Source organism: Cherax quadricarinatus, chromosome 29 (genome assembly GCF_038502225.1).
Source record: "Cherax quadricarinatus isolate ZL_2023a chromosome 29, ASM3850222v1, whole genome shotgun sequence".
In the NCBI taxonomy this organism is placed as follows: Eukaryota; Metazoa; Arthropoda; class Malacostraca; order Decapoda; family Parastacidae; genus Cherax; species Cherax quadricarinatus.
The window spans coordinates 194,193-214,233 of NC_091320.1; the positions used below are offsets into that span (position 1 = coordinate 194,193).

General features: G+C 38.7%; 1 protein-coding gene across 1 annotated transcript in view; it reads left to right on the forward strand.

The window, feature by feature from the left end:
- Dysb (dystrobrevin binding protein dysbindin) overlaps positions 1–17,039 on the forward strand; it is a 52,770-nt gene extending 35,731 nt beyond the window's left edge. Inside the window, exon 6 of the mRNA XM_070089573.1 lies at positions 962–17,039. Within this exon, the coding sequence (XP_069945674.1) occupies positions 962–1,065 (104 nt within the window). The 3' untranslated portion in view covers positions 1,066–17,039. The remainder of the gene's footprint in view (positions 1–961) is intronic.
- The last annotated feature ends 3,002 nt before the right edge of the window (positions 17,040–20,041 follow it).

The window sequence follows — 20,041 nt, forward strand, 5'->3', positions numbered from 1 at the left end:
TCCTGCCCCCACCCTCCTATAACCACAAACTTCTGCCCCACATTCTAATACTGCGTTTTTAAAACTATTCCAACCCTCTTCAACCCCCCCCACTACTCATCTTTGCACTAGCCCACCTTTCTGCCAATAGTCGCTTATATCTCGCCCGAACTTCCTCCTCCCTTAGTTTATACACTTTCACCTCCCTCTTACTTGTTGTTGCCACCTTCCTCTTTTCCCATCTACCTCTTACTCTAACTGTAGCTACAACTAAATAATGATCCGATATATCAGTTGCCCCTCTATAAACATGTACATCCTGGAGCCTACCCATCAACCTTTTATCCACCAATACATAATCTAACAAACTACTTTCATTACGTGCTACATCATACCTTGTATATTTATTTATCCTCTTTTTCATAAAATATGTATTACTTATTACCAAATTTCTTTCTACACATAGCTCAATTAAAGGCTCCCCATTTACATTTACCCCTGGCACCCCAAATTTACCTACTACTCCCTCCATAACATTTTTACCCACTTTAGCATTGAAATCCCCAACCACCATTACTCTCACACTTGATTCAAAACTCCCCACGCATTCACCTATAATTCTTATTAACTTTTATCCCCCTTTCTTCTTATACAAAAGAATTACACGTGCTTTTTGCCAGTCTCTAGGTACCCTTTCCCCTTTCATTTACATATTGAATAAATATGCCAACCACTCCAAAACTGAAGGCCCACCTGCTTTTATCATTTCTATCTTGAGCCCATCTATTCCAGCTTCTTTACCCCCATTCATTTCACCCATTGCCTCGTGCATTTTCCCTCTCATTGCATCTGGAAGGCAGATAATGTGTTAAAAAATAATAATAATACTGGTACTTTCATGAAATACCTGACCTATTCATATTTTGTTTTTTAAATGTTTAGCCATATCAAATATTTCAACTTTCATTTCCTTTATTCACAGGAATAATTTCAAGCAGTGAGGATGAACAGGGTCTGAAACTAGAGGAAGTCGACTTGGACCAAGATATAAGTGAGCTGGATAGTTTCCTGAATGATCCGGCGTGAAAAAATAAACATTTACCCAAATTATTGAAGAGTCTGGAGTATATATCATGAGACAGTATTAAGACTGTTGTCCTAGAAGTGTATGTAAGATGTGCACTTTTTCCAGTATTGGAGTCATTCCTAGATACTTTCATTTTCAAACATCTATTTTTCCTTCAGGCATCAAAAAGAAATAAATGTACCCAAATACTCCTGAGTTTCCGAGTTATCTGTGTGCTCATTTGTTTGTTACTGTACTAACTCAGTAAGTGCTGAGTCTTAGGACTGAACAGTAAATTTATCAAATATGAATGGATATAAGCTGACTAGTTGAGTGTGAGAAGATAGAGGCATTAATTTAACATGGTTCAACAGCTGGACATGCTTAAGAAATTAGAAATTGTCATCTTAAGTCCAGCATGATATTACAGGAAGGTAAAAAATAGTGATAGTGGTCTTTATGCAGTTGTGCAGCAATTGAAAATGCAATGTTTACTGCATATGTGGGAAGAAAAAACTCATCAAGAGAAAGAATATTTTTCCTCTTCTCTCCATTAATGTTTCCATGAGTAATGGAGAGTAATTTATGTTTTTTCTCTTCTTATATATATATTGAGAAAGTGTGTATGTAATAGATCTCGCAGTTATATTATTTTACTACTACTGCACGTTTTTCTTTATTTTTTCTTTTATAATGAAAATTTTGTTGAAATATTTTTTTGCACTATAGCCATATTCATACTGGAAAGATTTTTTTTATTTGCTTTGGAAGGTCATTGAATTATTGATTGAGTATTCACTTTTATTTTTCTTATGGAAGAGAAAGGTACTGTACCTTAAAGAGTGTCAGTGTCATTTTAGAATACTAAGTGAGATACTTAGATTTGACTAAAATAGGTATTTTCTGGTTATGTATGTACTGTATACACTCTTGGATATAACCCAACAAAAACAGCTACTTTTGGTTAGAATATTTTTTTCATAGGTGACTTATTCCTAAGCTTAGATACAATATTATTATTACTGGTTAAGTGAGAGAGTACAATATATCTCCTATCTGGCAACTATTTATGAACCAGCTAGGTTTTTATGGTGAGCCAGAGATGGGATTATACAGTAGCATGGATATTGTATTAAACCGAATTATAAAGTAAGATATGTGTTTGTGTTTGCTCAAGAATAAGAGTGATTCTATTTATTTTATGTCTTGAGTGAGAGTATAACAAAATTATGGGTGACCTGTCCATAATTATAGAGTAACTTTTGACCTTCGATGGTGGCCAGTAGTAAGCTTTTGGGTGAGGAACCAGGGAAAGTTGTAGACACAACATATTTTATATACTGTATTTCGTTTCATAACTCTAATATAAAATGCTGAAAGTTAATCAAACTCACAGGCCAGTGTCCATTCACTGGACTATACTGGACTAATAACATTAATCTAACTAAGTATATTTCTATACACCATTGGGAGGTTATAGACCTCACTCTTGACCACAAATGCAGGTTTTTAAAGACAAATGTCACACCAGCATGGCTATGACATGCACTGGCTCAAGTCCCCTCAATTCCACCATCATGACTCATGAAATCATTTAACATGATCGCAAACAAATCAAAGAATGGGTGGGACTGGAACCCATGACAAATCCTAAAACTTACCAGTTTATCTTTATCATAATATAAAGTACATTTTCATCAACAATGGCCTCTAAAGCAATGAACTGCATGTCAGTGTCACTGAACTGCATGTGTGAGCAATGTGGTGTAAAAGAAAAAGTTGTAGCCATAGGCCCAAGAACAAATGTACAGTACATCATTTGCCCTGAGGCACAGCATCATCATCATCCTTCAACAAACTGGCCTTATCCCACTAAGACAGGGTGGCCCAAAAAGAAAAATGAAAGTTTCTCTTTTTAACTTTAGTAATGTATAGAGGAGAAGGGGTTACTAATCCCTCGTTCCTGGCATTTTAGTCGCCTCTTACAACACGCATGGCTTACTGAGGAAGAATTTTGTTCTTCTTTCCCATGGAGACTGAAATAAACAAGGACAAGAACTAGTAAGAAAAATAGAAGAAAACTCAGAGGGGTGTGTATATATATGCTTGAACATGCATGTGTAGTGTGACCTAAGTGTAAGTAGAAGTAGCAGGACATACCTGAAATCTTGCAAGTTTAAGAAACAGAAAAAAAGACACCAGCAATCCTACCATAATATAAAACAATTACAGGTTTCCATTTCACACTCAATTGGCAGGATGGTAGTACCGCCCTAGGCAGTTGCTGTCTACCAACCTACTTCCTTGGAGGCACAGCATAGGTGCTATTAAGAAAAATTCATTAAGTAGTAAAAGATAAAATATTGAAGCAGCAGCTTATAAATGGTATCTTCAAAAACGTTGTTGTGGTGTTAATGTTCATGGTGTTGACATTAGCTCCTCTCCTTAAATACTAGCACAGTATATGAACACACCATTTGACAAGTAATGGTTGGCTTTGGTGTTTCATAATCACTATGGCTTGTGTAATATGAAGACTCAAGGGAAGGCCAACAGATATAAGAGAGCTATGTATGTTAGAGAACATAGAAAGATATAACCCCAAGTCTGCCATCTTCAGCCTTGCAGCATCATGGAAGAAAATGAAAATCACAGTAGCTAATGTTTTGAAAATTTTTTTATTTTATATTGATCCTGATTTTGACATTTGTGAGTTTGAGGCCGGTGATTTTCATCAAACACTTCAGGGAGTGAGAGAAACCAATGTTTCAGAGGAAAATGTATTTAGAAGAAAATGATGGTGAACCTATTTACAGTTTTGACTGCTGAAGAAACTGTAGAAGAGGATCTTGCTGCAGACAATTGAAGAAGAGGATAGAGATGAATAAAAATATTGAAAAGTTACCAAAATTGAGTTATACAGGATGCACTTGATATTCTCATCAGTTAGAGTGCCTTCTCAGACAAGAGAGATGTGCAGACCTGTTATTCACACTTTTAGAAAAATTATCTTAAGGAATATCAACATGGCAAACATTAAGTCATTATACAGTGAAACTTTTTTTTTTGTCATTATTATTAGCTTGAAAGTAAAAATTTCTCAAGTTATACATCCACCCTCACCATTGTTACTGAGGCATGGTACGTACCGGTGAGTACAAATAGGAAGCATCACCATTGTTACTGAGGCATGGTACGTACCGGTGAGTACAAATAGGAAGCATCACCATTGTTACTGAGGCATGGTACGTACCGGTGAGTACAAATAGGAAGCATCACCATTGTTACTGAGGCATGGTACGTACCGGTGAGTACAAATAGGAAGCATCACCATTGTTACTGAGGCATGGTACGTACCGGTGAGTACAAATAGGAAGCATCACCATTGTTACTGAGGCATGGTATGTACCGGTGAGTACAAATAGGAAGCATGTTTGTCTTCCTCTCAGCAGATATAGGATTGAGCCTCCACCATGTCTGAAGCTGAATGACCCACATGGGTTTAGCCCTTGACATGAATTAAACAAACTATCTGCTGAGACATTAGAAACTTTATCATTTTTTAATTTTTAATGATGTCAGATATAATGAAAACCCATTAACCCTTTGACTGTCGCGGCCGTATGTATACGTCTTACGAGGTACCGTGTTTGACGTACATATGCTCATAAATTCTAGCAGCTTCAAATCAAGCAGGAGAAAGCTGGTAGGCCCACATGTGAGAGAATGGGTCTGTGTGGTCAGTGTGCACCATTTAAAAAAAATCCTGGAGCACGCAGTGCATAATGAGAAAAAAAAACTCTGACCATTTTTTTTAATTAAAATGCCGACTTTGTATTCTCATTTTCTTGGTCTCATTTGATAGAATGGAAAACATATTATAGAAATGGAGGTGATTTTGATTGATTTTACTATAAAAAGAACCTGGAAATGGAGCTCAAAGTAGGGGAAATGTTTGATTTTTGCCAATGTTCAAAAGTAAACAAATGATGTCATTGTCCAATAAATGTCCAACTAGCCATTCTAATATGCAGTCATGAATGGGTTGATGTTATTTATACAATTATTACAGTATTGCAGTAGTCTGCATAATAGTAAGTCTTCTATTTTTTGTTTGAATAAAAATTCAAAATAGAAAGCAAGAGTAATATCAGAGGGGCCTGGAGACATGACTGATGAACAAAGAAAATGTTATTTTAGAGCCAGGAATATCTGCATTGTTCATTCTGGACCTTATTTTGAAATTGTCAGATTTTTTAATTTTCGTGAAATTGGCCAAATTGCAAATTTCTGACCACATTATTGGGTAGTTGAAATCGGTAAATGAGCAGTTTCTTGTACTCAATCGATAGAAAAAATGGAGTTCTAAAGAAATAGCTATGAGTTTGATCGACTGGAACAATGGAATTAGCTGAAAATAGGGCTCAAAGTGGGCGAAATTGCCGATTTGTAAATATCGCCGAGGTTGCTAACTTCGCGAGAGCATAATTCCGTCAGTTTTAAATCAAATTTCGTTTTTTTGGTTTCATACAATCGGGAAAAGATTCTCTATCATTTCATAAGAAAAAATATTTTGCGACACCAGGAGACACCTCAGGATTGGGGGTTGCGACAGTCAAAGGGTTAATGTTGTGCATTTTGTGAATATAATTTTAATTAAATTAGCAGAAAGATAGTATTTATATGGTTCATTTGTCTAATAATAGTGTAAGGCTACAGAAACTATTGACCGCTCAAACTGATGTGATAGTTTTAATTTGTGGCTTGATGTAGCTAATTATTCTTGAGATCAGTAGTATATACTAATGTTTTTATTTATATTAAATTTCGTTATTGAATACTTTATAATTGTAATTTTTTTCATTTGATGTCTGATAATGTTTTAATAAGTTCAGAGCAAAACAAGGTTGTTTATCTGCAGCCCTCTTAAGCAAAACAACCATATTATTGTAAGTTCTGATCAATTTTAAACTTGACTTTCACTGTATTTCACTTAATAAATACATAATATGAAGAAATATATTTTTAAGACTCTTTTTTTTTCAATAACAGTTACCTCAGTCTTTGAAGATCATATTAGCAAGTATAATTATGTAATTCCAAATAAACAATTCAAGAGTACAGTTTGTAATCAAGTTACAGTACTAACTTGATACTGGTGTTAATGTTTTGTTAGCATTATGAACATTACTGTTTCAAAGTATTTTCAGTTGTAAGATTTTTCGTACATAAATATTACTTTGTATGAACTTGTTGGATGGGTTCTGTATATAGTGTATCAGGTATATGTTTGTTTACCAGGAATTAAGTTCAGTTAATGACATATGGAGAGGCAGGGGAAGGAGGAGTAATGAATGTTAATATAGAATTGCACAACTTGTGTAGAGACTGGGGTCACTCTTCTTTGGTGGGATACCTGGAGTTTACCTGAAGAGGGTTTCGGGGGTCAATGCCCCTGCGGCCCGGTCTGAGACATGGCCTCATGGTGGATCAGGGTATGATCAACCAGGCTGTTACTGCTGGCCGCACGTAAGCCGACGTACGAACCACAGCCCGGTTGGTCAGGTGCTGACTTTAGGTGCCTGTCCAGTGCCTTCTTGAAGACCAGGCCAGTGTTAAAAGAAATTAATTTTATTATACACAAAAGGATGTTGTGATGGTATGTGCTGCAGATTTTGTGTTTTGTGTTGTGGAAAAGGAAGAGAAGATATAAACTAGAAAGAGAGAGAGACTCCCTATACAGGTGAAGGCAAAGAATCACAGAGCTGCTTGAATGGGGCCAGCATATCTGAAATATGAAGGGAGACACTGGTCAGAGAAATAGCAAATATCAAACTTAAGCTTAATGAATCATACAGGAAGTAAGAAACTCAAGAATAACTTAAAGCCACCAATGAAATTGAGAAAAAAAATATTTCTTTTCTCATGCCAAAACTCAGTAACTCTTTCTAACCTTGATCCCATCCATTACCAGGGATTACATTAATGCTTAGGTGTTTTTCACTCTTCACCTGTAGAGAGCCTATATGCAGAGGTGAATATTCCATCCTTGAACAATCGCCATGATGCTCATTGCCTCTGCTATTTTGTTAGCTCTCATGACCCTCGCAAGCCTTCACTATATAGGATAGTAACGGATTTTAGTAGAGGTTCATTGTTTGTCCTCCCAATTTACTCTGTCCCTTTTCTTCTACATTCACTCTTGTCTTCTCTTCGGTTGCTCCTTATTTATGTTCATGTAGCATCTAACTTTTCTCTTCCCACTTGGGAGATTCCGACAGTTCGTGTCTGTTCTCCCCTACTTCCATGGGTGAAAGCTCAAATACCTACAGTTGCTTCTCGCTCTTTTTTTTTCTTAATCACTTCTGGTGTCATTCTTATGCCGCTGCAGTGTACATTGATGGTTCTAAATCTTCTGACAGTGTCAGGTTTGCACCAGTGTTTCCAGACAGCATAGTGTAAGGGCATTTATTAGACTCGGCTAGCATTTTTACAGCTGACTTGTATACAATTCTTGTAGCAATTATCGTATTGCATCTATTCCTGTGTTGCCATTTGTGGTAGTCTTCGACTCCCTTAGTGCTTTGCAAGCTATTAAAAAATTTGATCCCTTGGTTCTTCTTATACAGCTCTGGTTATGCTGCATCTCTAGCAAAAACAAAGATATTGTTGTCTGTTGGGTTCCCAGTCATGTTGACGTACAGGGCAATGAACATGCAAACACTGCTGTGCAGTCAGCATTACGTGAACTCCCAGTTTCATATTGAGGTGTTCCATTCACAGACTGTTTTGCTGTAATTTCTAACCACCTTTGGAACCATTGGCAACACCATTGGTCTGATATGATACATAACAAATTACATTCTATCAAACCAAGTTTAGGTTTCTGGCCATCTTCTTGTCATCGATGCAGAGGTTAGGAGACTACACTCTCCCGTCTTCACATTGGACACACTCATCTTACTCACGGGTATCTCATGGAGAGGCGCTCCGTTCCATTCTGAGAATTGTCAGGTTCCAGTTTTAGTTAGCCATGCTCTGTTGGACTGTCCAGTCTGTCAACGAGCACACAAAATTTACCAACATTGTCACTGCTCTAACACCCTTACTATATCTTCCCTTCTTGATGATGGACCCTCCTTTGACTGAGACTCTTGTTGACTTTTTCAGAGCAACTGATTAACTGTACAAGCTTTGAGGATACTTCCTCTAGCACTCCTCACAGCCCTTTCTAACTCTCCCTCTTGCTACTCTATAACCCTGCACTATCCCCTGCCCCGCTGCACTGTATGACCCTCGTAAGTTTAGCGCTTCTTTTTGACTATACGTAATAATAATTATGCCAAATCTAAGGCAAAAATAATATCTAGTATTGAACCCCTGCTTAGACATGATGGAACTTACACAGATGACAGCAAAGAAATAAGCGAGATAGTACTAAAGTCCCAATATGACTCAATGTTTAGCGAACTGTTAACTGGACTAAGAGTTGAAAATCTAAGTGAATTTCTTATGACTGAGACTCAAAATTTGGTCAATCCAAATATCTCCAGTATTATCCTAACACCACAAGACTTCGAAAAAGCAGTAAATGGCATGCTCCATGTTCATCAAGAACTGCAAGAAGCCCCTCTCACGTGCCTTCGCCATTCTTTGGAGAGGGACCATGGACATGGGTCATCCCACAGTCACTAAAAACAACAGACATAGCCCCCCTCCACGAAGGTGGCAGTAAAGCAATTGTAAAGAATTACAGACTGACAGCACTAATGTCCAATATCATAAAAATCTTTGAAAGGGTTCTAAGAAGCAAGATTACCACCCACCTAGATGCTTATCAGTTATACAACCCAGGGTAACATGGGTTTAGAGCAGGTCTGTTCCAGCTACTAGACCACTATGACCAGGTCTTAGATGCACTGGAGGACAAGAAAAATGCAAACAAGTGCAACCATGGTGTAATAGAGCATAAAATGTGATAAAGGAATAACAGGAAAAGTTGATAGATGGATCTATAGCCTCTTAACAAATAGAACACGAAGAAGTAATAATAAACAGAGTAAAGTTGTAGGCAGCTACAGTGAAAATCTCTGTTCCACGAGGCACTGTACTCACCCCCTCCCCATCCTGCTCCTTTTCCTCATATCTGACAGAGATGTAAGCCACAGCACTGTCTTCCTTTGCAGATGACACCTGAATTTTGATAATGGTATCATCCATCAAAGACACTGAAAGACTCCAAGTGGACATCAAGCAAATCTTTAAATGGACATCAAGCAAATCTTTAAATTTGCCACAGAAAACAACATGAAGTTCAATGAAGAGAAATTTCAATTATTCCTATGTGGAAAACTTGAGGAAATTAAAACCGTATCAGAGTATAAAACAAATTCCAACCACACAATAGAGTGAATAACTAATATGAAGGACCTGGGAGTGATAATGTCAGAGGATCTCACCTTCGAAGATCACAACAATGCATCTACCACATCTGCTAGGAAAATGATAAGATGGATAATGAGAACCTTCAAAACTAGGGATGCCAAGCCCATGATTCTCTTCAAATTGCTTGTTCTCTCTAAGCTGGAATATTGCTGTACACTAAGAGCACCTTTCAAGGCAGGTGAAATTGTTGACCTGAAGAATGTACAGAGAACTTTCACATCATGTATAAGTACAATAAAGCACCTAAATTACTGTAAATGGTTGAAGTCCGTTGATTTGTTTTCCCTGGAATGTGGATGAGAAAGACACATGATAATATACACTTCGAAAATCCTAGAGGAACTACAGTGGACCCCCGCATAACGATCACCTCCAAATGCGACCAATTATGTAAGTGTATTTATGTAAGTGCGTTTGTACGTGTATGTTTGGGGGTCTGAAATTGACTAATCTACTTCACAATATTCCTTATGGGAAAAAATTCGATCAGTACTGGCACCTGAACATACTACTGGAATGAAAAAAGTTCGTTAACCGGGGGTCCACTGTAGTCCCAAATTTTCACACGAAAATCACTCGTGAAAACTGGGGCACCACAAGTATGCTGAGAGACAACACAATAAATGTCAGGGGCCCAAGACTGTTCAACTGCCTCCCAGCATACATAAGGGGGATTACCAATAGGCCCCTGGCTGTCTTCAAGGCACTGGACAGACACCTATAGGTAGTACCCGATCAGTCAGGTTGTGATTTGTACATCAGTTCACATACAGCCAACAGTAACAGCCAGGTTGATCCACCAGGAGTAGTCACACACGGGGCCACAGGGGTGTTGATCCCCGAAACCCTCTCCAGTTATACTCCAAGTATTGTTACCAAGAACTGAAAGGTAGAGTGCTAAGACAATGTGAAGATAAAGGGAAAAGATAATTACTGTAAAGTGTTTTTGATTGGTGGTAACTCATGACAGTAAGGCAAAGATAGAATAATTACATTAAAAAGAGCAGATGCTGTAATTGTTAGCTTGAGGAAAAATATTCAGGCCACATTATAGTATTGAAGAAAAGGTATATGATGCAGTTTCTTTTGTATTGAAGCATAGTTTACTAGCTGAAGTTGGTGGTCAAATTTGGGAGGTTATGTGAAAGAATGATTTTAATAGTGAATGTAGAAAAGAGCAAGGTGATAATAGTAACAAAATGTTTAGACAATGAAGAATTGAATATTAAACTGGAGGGAAGGAGTATGGAGAAGTGAATGTGTTCAGATATTTAGGAATGGGCATGTCAGCAGTTGGAGCTGTTCCAGTCTCATAGGCATTGTATGACCCCTATTGGTTTAGTGCTTCCCTATGAAAATATTGATGATAATATGAAAGGCAAGGTGAACCATAGAATAGATGAGGAATCATAAGTTAGATGGTGTGTTACAGTATCTGTGGAAAGGAGAAAGATTATGTATAGAGGCAAAAAAGGACTGTACTGGAGTATAGCAGAACCAACATTTTTGTATAGGTATGAGGCATGGGTTTTTAATGATACAGTGAGGAGGCTGGAGGCAGTGAAGGTGACATGTTTGAGAGCAATGTGTGGCATGAATATTGTGCAGAAAACTCAGAATGTAGAAATCAGAATATGGTGTGGAATTACCAAGGGTTTATTTTAGAGACTGTAGAGGGTAGTTGAGATGATTTGGGTATTTAGAGAGGATGGAGAGGGATAGAATGATGAACAGTGTATAAATCTGGGGTGGACAGTAGGAGGGGTATGGATCTTCCCAGAAATGGTTAGAGGGAGGTTGTAAAAGCAGTTTTGAGTGCTAAGGGTTTGAATATTCAGCAGGCTTGTGTGAGAATGTTAATCAGAAATGGGTGGAGAGAAGCAGTTTTTAATGGATGTGCTGTTGGAATGTGAGCACGATAGTGTTTATGAAGGGATTCAGGGAAGCCACCTAGCCGGATTTGAATCCTGGAAGTAGGAGGGACATTGCTTGCATTCTGGAGGGGAAGGGATGGTGCAGTTTGGAGAATCAACTAAGCTTTGATATCAGCACACTTCTGTCAAGATAGTAATTGAGTGAATGATGGTGAATGAGTTTCCTTTTAACTCATTGGGAGATAGCCAATGAGTTAAAAAAAATTACTAATCTTCATTGCTACTTTTCAACAATAATTAACAAAACAGTCATATAGAAAGTCAATCAGGCAAAATAGAATGGATATATTCATTACAATTCCATATTACAGAGTATCTGTCATGCAAATAAATATCAATGCAATGAATGGTCCATTGTGTTTTGTCACTTGTTTGTGAATATTATAATTATAATTATATTCTTCAGTTTCAGCATCCTCTTAAATGTTTAATATGGTTATGTAACATTCATATATCCTTTAAGATGTGTGTGTGTGCTTTTACTGATGTAAGATGATTATAATTTAAACCAATATTAGGCTTTTAGTCTGTCAGATGAAATATACACACAGGCCTTCTAAAATTCTAAAGAATTAATTATATTGTGTAGATATAATTTCATATCCAGAGGAGCTCAGTATTTTATGGAGAACTCTTGTGTTTCTTTTGCTAAGACAACGTTTTTAGAAATACTGTGGGTATACTGTTTGTGTAAAATTTAATGAAAGTAAAGGAGTCTTCATACTATCCTAGTAGCTTACTTAAAAAAATTATTAATGCATCTGCATAGCAAAGTTGTTTCCAATCTTGGGTCCCCACCCAAATCAAGGTCATGCATCATTTACCGAGGAAGGATTCTAACCTACTTCCCCCATGAAATTGGAAGAAAACATTACAAGGCCAAAACTGTTAATTAACTAGAAAGTTTGGAAAGAAATTCAGGTGAATGTATACACAATATACATGTACATATAAATATGCACATTCACATGTGTATACTGGGTGTAAAAGTACTGTAGTTGTGGTAAGTTTTACCTGTCACCTGACATGTTTATAAGACAAAGAAAAGAGATCAGTAATGCTGTCATTCCAGGGTGCTAAATATATAACAGATTTCCATTTCAAACCTCAGAATGCTGAAGAGGAGTTGTTGAGACTGTATGGGCATTTAGGGAAGATGAAACTAAATAGGATAAGAAAGAGGGTATATGAATCCCAGGAGAGGCTGGAGAGTAGGGTAAAGGTGGTGTTGAGTGCTAGAGGCTTGAGCATTCAGCAGCCTTTTGTTACTGTATTAAATCGAAGTGGAAACAAGTGGTTTTTATGGCTACGTGTGCTGTTCAAGTGCAAGTACAGTACCATTTATGAAGGAATTCAGGGAAAACAGGTTTGCCAGACTTGAGTCCTGGTGGTATGAAGGACAGTGCTTGAATGAATGACAGCTGCTGAATAATGACAGCTGCTGAATGAATAATGGTGAAAGTGTTTCCTCTTTGAGTCACTACCTTAGTGGTAGATGGCCCGTGTTAAAAAAAAAAAAAAAACTGAAGGGAAGAGATTTGTCGTCACAGTTACAGTTTAGTATCTTTATTATGCACCCCATACCCATCCTGTGGGCGGTAGTCACCACATACCCATCCTGTGGGTGGTAGTCACCACATACCCATCCTGTGGGCGGTAGTCAAAAGATTACAAAGGTACATAATGGGTCCAGTGACTGGACCCCAAAGTTATGATAGCTGAACTAGTTACAAAGGTATTGAACTCCAGGTAGATCTGGTCACAATCATGGCAAGTTACAAAGGTAATGAATCAGCCTCACTCCTATACATGGTTACAGTCATGAACAAATTACAAAGTAATGAACCACTGATACGTCCACACCTTGTTACAGTTGTAATGAGTTATAAATACAAATATTAAGTGGGTCATACACCCACGTCACTAAGGGGGGTCTTATTTATTTAATGTAACTTCATTTAAGAAATGTTGATGTGCATTGTAAGCTCAGCAATATTAGCTAAGTATAAGAGAAATTATTAAGAAAATGCAATATCGTGGTAGCCAGTGACTTTTATGATTTATAATGTTCTTTTAACCTACTGGATTTCTTAATTTACTGTTATGTACTCTCTTCAATAGATATTTGCACATTTTAAAGCACTGAATAATTTTTTGGCTTGAATTTACAATGGATTTCTTTAAAATGTAACTAATTTTTTAAAATTAATTATATTTTATCAAGCCTGAGGGATCTTGAGGTCCTCTGGTTGGCCAGTTTAGGTTAATAGCAAAAAATAGAGACAGGGGGAATGGAAACTACTTGTTTAGCTGTGTGTTATTCTGCTCCGCTGGTTAATGTTTTACAATATATAATAACAATACTCTGCCCATACTGTATTACTGACCCAGGGTCTCTGCTCTATATTGTGTGTTTTCCTCCATGTTGTCAAGGGCTACCATACTATACTTCTCTTATTTGATCTTTAATTTTTTCCTATGTCTTTTTCTTTTTCTTTATGTATTCGTATATTTTGTGGAGAAAACTGATTTTTTAACACTTTTTTTTCTAGTTCAGGTAAATGGCAAGTGCCATTTAATTTTTTTGTATGTTTGTTTTGAAGATGTAAGGTGATCAGTAACCAAACTGAGTCTGTTTTACTTACTATGAATGCAGAATAAAGGTGTACTTTGTATAAATAATGCTAATTCTCTATGCTCTATTATGTCAATTCATTTCATCTCAAATGTAGAGATTATAGTAACTAATTACATATGTTTACTGAGAGACATATTAGTTTTTGCACTCAAAATATTCTTGCTTAAAGGTGAACCATCTGCTGGCCATTTCTTTTATAGATTGTGTTAGTCAGAGGAATTGTACATTCAGTGGTAGTCCTCAGTCAGTCTTTATTAGTGGCCTAATTGTACATTCAGTGGTAGTCGTCAGTCTTTATTAGTGGCCTAATTGTACATTCAGTGGTAGTCGTCAGTCTTTATTAGTGGCCTAATTGTACATTCAGTGGTAGTCCTCAGTCTTTATTAGTGGCCTAATTCAAGAGATCTTCAATAGGCTGTGCCACATTTTAACATAATTACATATATGTTTTTGATCATTTTATGAATATCTTGTATGATCTTGCAAAATGTGTATTGCATGATAATCTGCATAATATATATTTCATACTGGGTATTATTTAAGTGTGGTTTCATTGTATGCACAATAATGTTGACAATGGTACTTCTGAAGAATATTAATGTTTCTGTAGGTGTTGACTTCAGTAATAGCAAGAGCAAGCAATGGAAATGACCAGTCCCCATGATTGAAGCAAAAAATTTTTTTTTTTTTTTTTTTTTTTTATTATCTATACTATCATGTCTTGCCAGAAGGGTGCTTTACACTACAGGACATACAAATTAAAAGACAGCATGATCTCTATGTCTTGTTTGTACCTTTATTCCAGAGGATAACAAGCAATGATACCTGGAATGGCTAATTACCTGGCTAAAAATAACTAGAGCAGTCAGTATAATAGTTCACCTCCTGTACACTTATCAGAAAACATTTTTTGTGCATGTGTGCATGCATTCACCTAATTGTGGTTACAGGGGGTTGAGTCATAGCTCCTAGCCCTGCCTCTTCACTGGTCGTTACTAGGTCCACTCTCCTCCACGGGTTTTATCATGCCTCTTCTTAAAGCTATTTATGGATCCTGCCTCCACTACATCACGCTCCAGATTGTTCCACTTCCTGACAATTCTATGGCTGAAGAAATACTTCCTAATATCCCTGTGACTTATCTGGGTTTTCAACTTTTTGTTGTGACCTCTTGTTGTTGTGTCACATCTGAAATATTCTGTCCTTATCCACCCTGTCAATTCCTCTCAGTATTCTGTGTGTTATTGTGTCCTCCTTTTCCCTCTTGTCTTCCAGTGTTGTCAGGTTGAGTTCCCTTAATATCTCCTTGTAAGACAAACCCCTCAGTTCCAGGACTGGTCTTGTTGCAAACCTTTCCACTTTCTTTAATTTCTTGATATATAACACCATACTGGTGTTACATATTCCAATATGGGCCTGACGTACACTGTGTACAGTGTTGTGAATGACTCCTTACTTAGATGTTGAAATGCTATTCTCAGATTTGCCAGGGGCCCATATGCTGCAGCAGTCATTTGTTTGATGTGCGCCTCAGGAGATGTGCTCGGTATGATGCTCACCCCAAGATCCTTTTCCTTGAGTGAGTTTTACAGCATCTGACCTCTTATGCTGTACTCCGTCTGCAATCTCCTTTGTCCTTCCCCAAGTTTCATAACTTTGCACTTGCTGGGGTTAAACTCCAGGAACCATGTGATGGACCAGGCTTGCAGCCTGTTTGGATCCTTTTGTAGGCTTACCTGATCTTCATCCACTTGTATTCTCCTCATTAGTTTCACATTGTCTGCAAACAGGGACACCTCTGACTCTATCCCTTCTGTCATGTCATTCACATATACAAGAAACAGCACCGGATCTAGGACTGACCCTTGCAGAACGCAACTTGACACAATGCACCAACTCTGACACCTCGTCTTGGACTGACACATTGTTTCCTTCCTGTCAGATACTCCCTGATCCAGTGCAGTACTTTCTCTCCTATTCTTGCCTGCTCCTCTAGTTCTTCAACCAGTCTCTTGTGTGGTACTGTGTTGAAAGCCTTCTTATAGTCCAAAAAGATGCAGTCTACCCATCCCTCTCTTCTGTCATCTTGTCATAAAACTCTAATAGGTTCGTGATGCAGGATTTCCCTTCCCTGAAGCCATTCTATTCTAGCTGATCCCCACGTCTTTTTCCTTATCTTCTCCATAACTTTACATACATGTCAGCGACATTGGTCTGTAATTTAGTGCAGCCTGGTCTGTAATTTAGTGCAGCCTGGTCTGTAATTTAGTGCAGCCTGCCTGTCTCCTTTCTTAAAAATAGGGACTTCATTTGCTGTCTTTCACACCTCAGGCAGTTGCCCTGTTTCGATAGATTTATTGTGTGATGTAGGTCAACTGAGGTCACACTCCTTGCCTTGGCAAGGAAGTGTTAGAAAACGCCTGGCTCCATAAGTCTTAGGTCTTTTGTTCTTGACTGTGACAGTAAGGCGTGGTTAGAGAAATTGGCAAAATTTACCTTTGGTGTGAAAACACGTGGTGCCACCCATATAGGGTGAACCCCCAAAATCTGGGGTTAAAGGGGGATGCAGGCACGACGATATAAGCTCTAGGAAACAACTAGAGAAGAGATTCTGGTGGAGCTCTGGCCAACAGATTCTGGCAGAGCTCTGGCCTGTGTGCAGAGCTCTGGGAGAGGGTTGTGGGAGAATCTCTGGAAGAGACTGTTGGAGGCACTGGGCAGAATACTAGCTTAAAGCAGTTCTCGTGCTGTGGAGGTCTTGGGATCTGCAGCTAGAGTCTGAGTTCCTGGGGTGAACTGTCCTCTGAACTTATTGTAAGTAAATATTCTGTTTCATCAGTTAAATTGTAACCATTGTCTCACTGCTTATGTATGCCATCCCCATTTATCTAAATCCAACAGTGTTCTCTTGTTCCCAATTATATTATTGTACAAAGACTTAATAATAAACTGTGTTTGAGTGGAATAGCAATATTCACTGTCCCTGTTATTTATTTCTTATCCTTATTTTATTATTTTATTACGAGTACTGAGGGGTGAGTAGTGTAGAGTTAATGAGAGGTGATGGTGTAGTCACCAGTGACCTCACATTACCTCTGCTCCTGTCTCCTGTCACTCGACTCACATCTCCTGTGTACTCCCTCCCTCTATTCCGCCTTACTCCCACTATTATTCCAGTTCTCTTACCCCCGTATATAACAATTGAAGATTGTTGTTAATGGTACACATGGGGTATGTGCTCCCTCATGACCCAAGGGGAGAGATTATCTGGGCCCACCGCATTCGAGGTATCTAATTCCCTTAGTAGTTTCTTCACCTCCTCCTCGGTTGTGTGCATTGTGTCCAGCACTTGCTGGTGCACCCTACTACCTCAGTTTGGATTAGATTTGGTTTTTGATACTATGTCATTCTCATATTGATACTGGGCTTCTCCTTATCCATGCATATTCATGGCTCTCTGGCTCAGCTCCCAGTTTTCCTGGGTCCTTTGCTTTCTATACTTTTTTCAATGCTCTAGCACATATGGCACACCTGCCTTTTGGTAGGAACTTCTTCACTATCTCCCTGCACTTTGTGGTCATGTGTTCCATTATTTCGTTTACTGCCTTTTCCTCTAGCTCGCTTACCCACTGCACCTCATGTAAGAATTGCCTCATACTTGTGTAGTCCTCATTTTGGAAGTTTGTCTTCTGTCCTTCTCATGGTGTTTCACTCTCCATTGTTAACTCTACCATGTATTCGAAAGACCACGTGGTCACTAGTGCCAAGGGACCTTTTGTGTGTGTGATACCTTGTATGTCTGAACTGCTCAAGATGAATATGAGGTCTAGCCTTGCTGGTTTATTATCTCCTCTCTAGTTGCATCCATAACATGGTGATACATGAAGTTTTCTAGTACTGCCTCCAGCATCTTTGCTCCACATTTCTGGTCCCCCATGTGGCTCCAGATTCTCCCAATCTCCTTATGGTTGAAATCTCCCCATGATGAGTAACTTTGCCCTGCTCATGTGGGCCCTTATGGCAATCTCGGTTAGTGTGTCCACCATCACCCTGTTGCTCTCATCATATTCCTGTCTTGGCCTCCTGCTGTTCAGAAGTGAGTTGTACATCGCTGCTATCATCACTTTTGAGCCCCCAGTATGCAGTGTTCCTACTGTGTAGTCATCTGCTACCCCTCTGACTAGTCCTCCCATCTCAAAACTATTAGTTTTTGATGAGCAGTACAACTCCTCCTCCCCCTCTGACCCCCCCCTTCCCTGTCTTTCCCCAGGATCTGATAACCAGACAGGAAGAGAGCATCTATCACTTCCATGAGCTTTGTCTCTGTGATTGCTACGATGTTCGGGGATGCCTCAGTGATTATTTCCTGCCACTCCTTACTATTATTTGCAATTCCATCTGCATTGGTGTACCATGCATTCAGCTTTCTAGAACTGTATTCTGGGGGGTGGGAGAGGATAATGCTGGTTGTGGGTGTGGTAGGCAGGCCTGGATATTATGGTAGTCTGCTGGTGTGGCACTGTTAGTGCTGGGGGAAGGGGGCTGGGATCTGGAGTGTAGCTTGGCTCTTGTTATAATGTTTGGTTGGTGTGGGGTGGTAGGGATTGAGGGGATGCTGTGGGTGGGTCTGTGTGCTGCTGTGTTTGCTGTTCCCAGTTGTGCATATGTCGTACCGAATAGGTAAAACTGGTCAGTTAGCAAGAACTCATATAAAATTAAGTCCTTTCTGAAATTTTATCTTATACGTTTAATTAAAGATATATTTTTTCATTTATGTTAATGTAAAAATTAATAATTTTGTACCAAAAGTACCTTAGAAAAATATCCTTATTATAACAAGTGCAATTTAATTTAGCCTAATGCAACTAAATATATTTTAGATAAGTTTACAATAATTTAATAATAAACAAACACAACGAAGTATATTTTTTTCGTTAGGTTCAGAATATGTTTTGCAAAATTAATGCATACACAAATTTTCACTTGTCTTATTCGGCAAGAAAAGCGTTGCTAATTAATCCAGAATCGCAAGTTTTACCTGTTCGGCACCACACACACACACACACACACACACACACACACAAGTGGCATGAAAGAATCAAGGAGACATCCCCAGACATAATAGCACTCACAGAAACAAAACTCACCAGAATGATAACAGATGCAATCTTTCCACCCGGATATCAAATCCAAAGAGCCAGAAACGAATATGCACAGATAAGAAGGGAGGCTCAGAGCTAAGGGGATTGTCCTACGAAGAAAGGTTGAGGGAAATCGGCCTGACGACACTGGAGGACAGGAGGGTCAGGGGAGACATGATAACGACATATAAAATACTGTGCAGAATAGACAAGGTGGACAAAGACAGGATGTTCCAGAGATTGGACACAGTAACAAGGGGACACTGTTGGAAGCTGAAGACAGATGAATCACAGGGATGTTATTAAGTATTTCTTCAGCCACAGAGTAGTCAGGAAGTGGAATAGTTTAGGAAGCGATGTAGTGGAGGCAGGATCCATACATAGCTTTAAGCAGAGGTACGATAAAGCTCATGGTTCAGGGAGAGTGACCTAGTAGCAAGCAGTGAAGAGGCGGGGCCAAGAGCATGGACTCGACCCCTGCAACCTCAACTAGGTGAGTACACCACACCACACACACACACACACACACACACACACACACACACACACACACACACACACACACAGATGTGGATGTGGTACTGGAAAACCTCATGCATCAACATGTTAGAGACACTACCAGAGAGAGAGAGGCAAAGACGATCCTGCAAGACTGAACTTTGTATTCACCTTGAGTAGCTCAGACATCGAGGATATGTATGAGAGGCCCCTAGGAGCTAGTGATCATGTGGTTCTGTGCTTTGACTACATAACTGAACTACAAGTGGAGAGAGTAGCAGGAATAGGATGGGAAAAACCAAAATACAAAAGAGGGTACTACACAGGCATGAGGAACTTC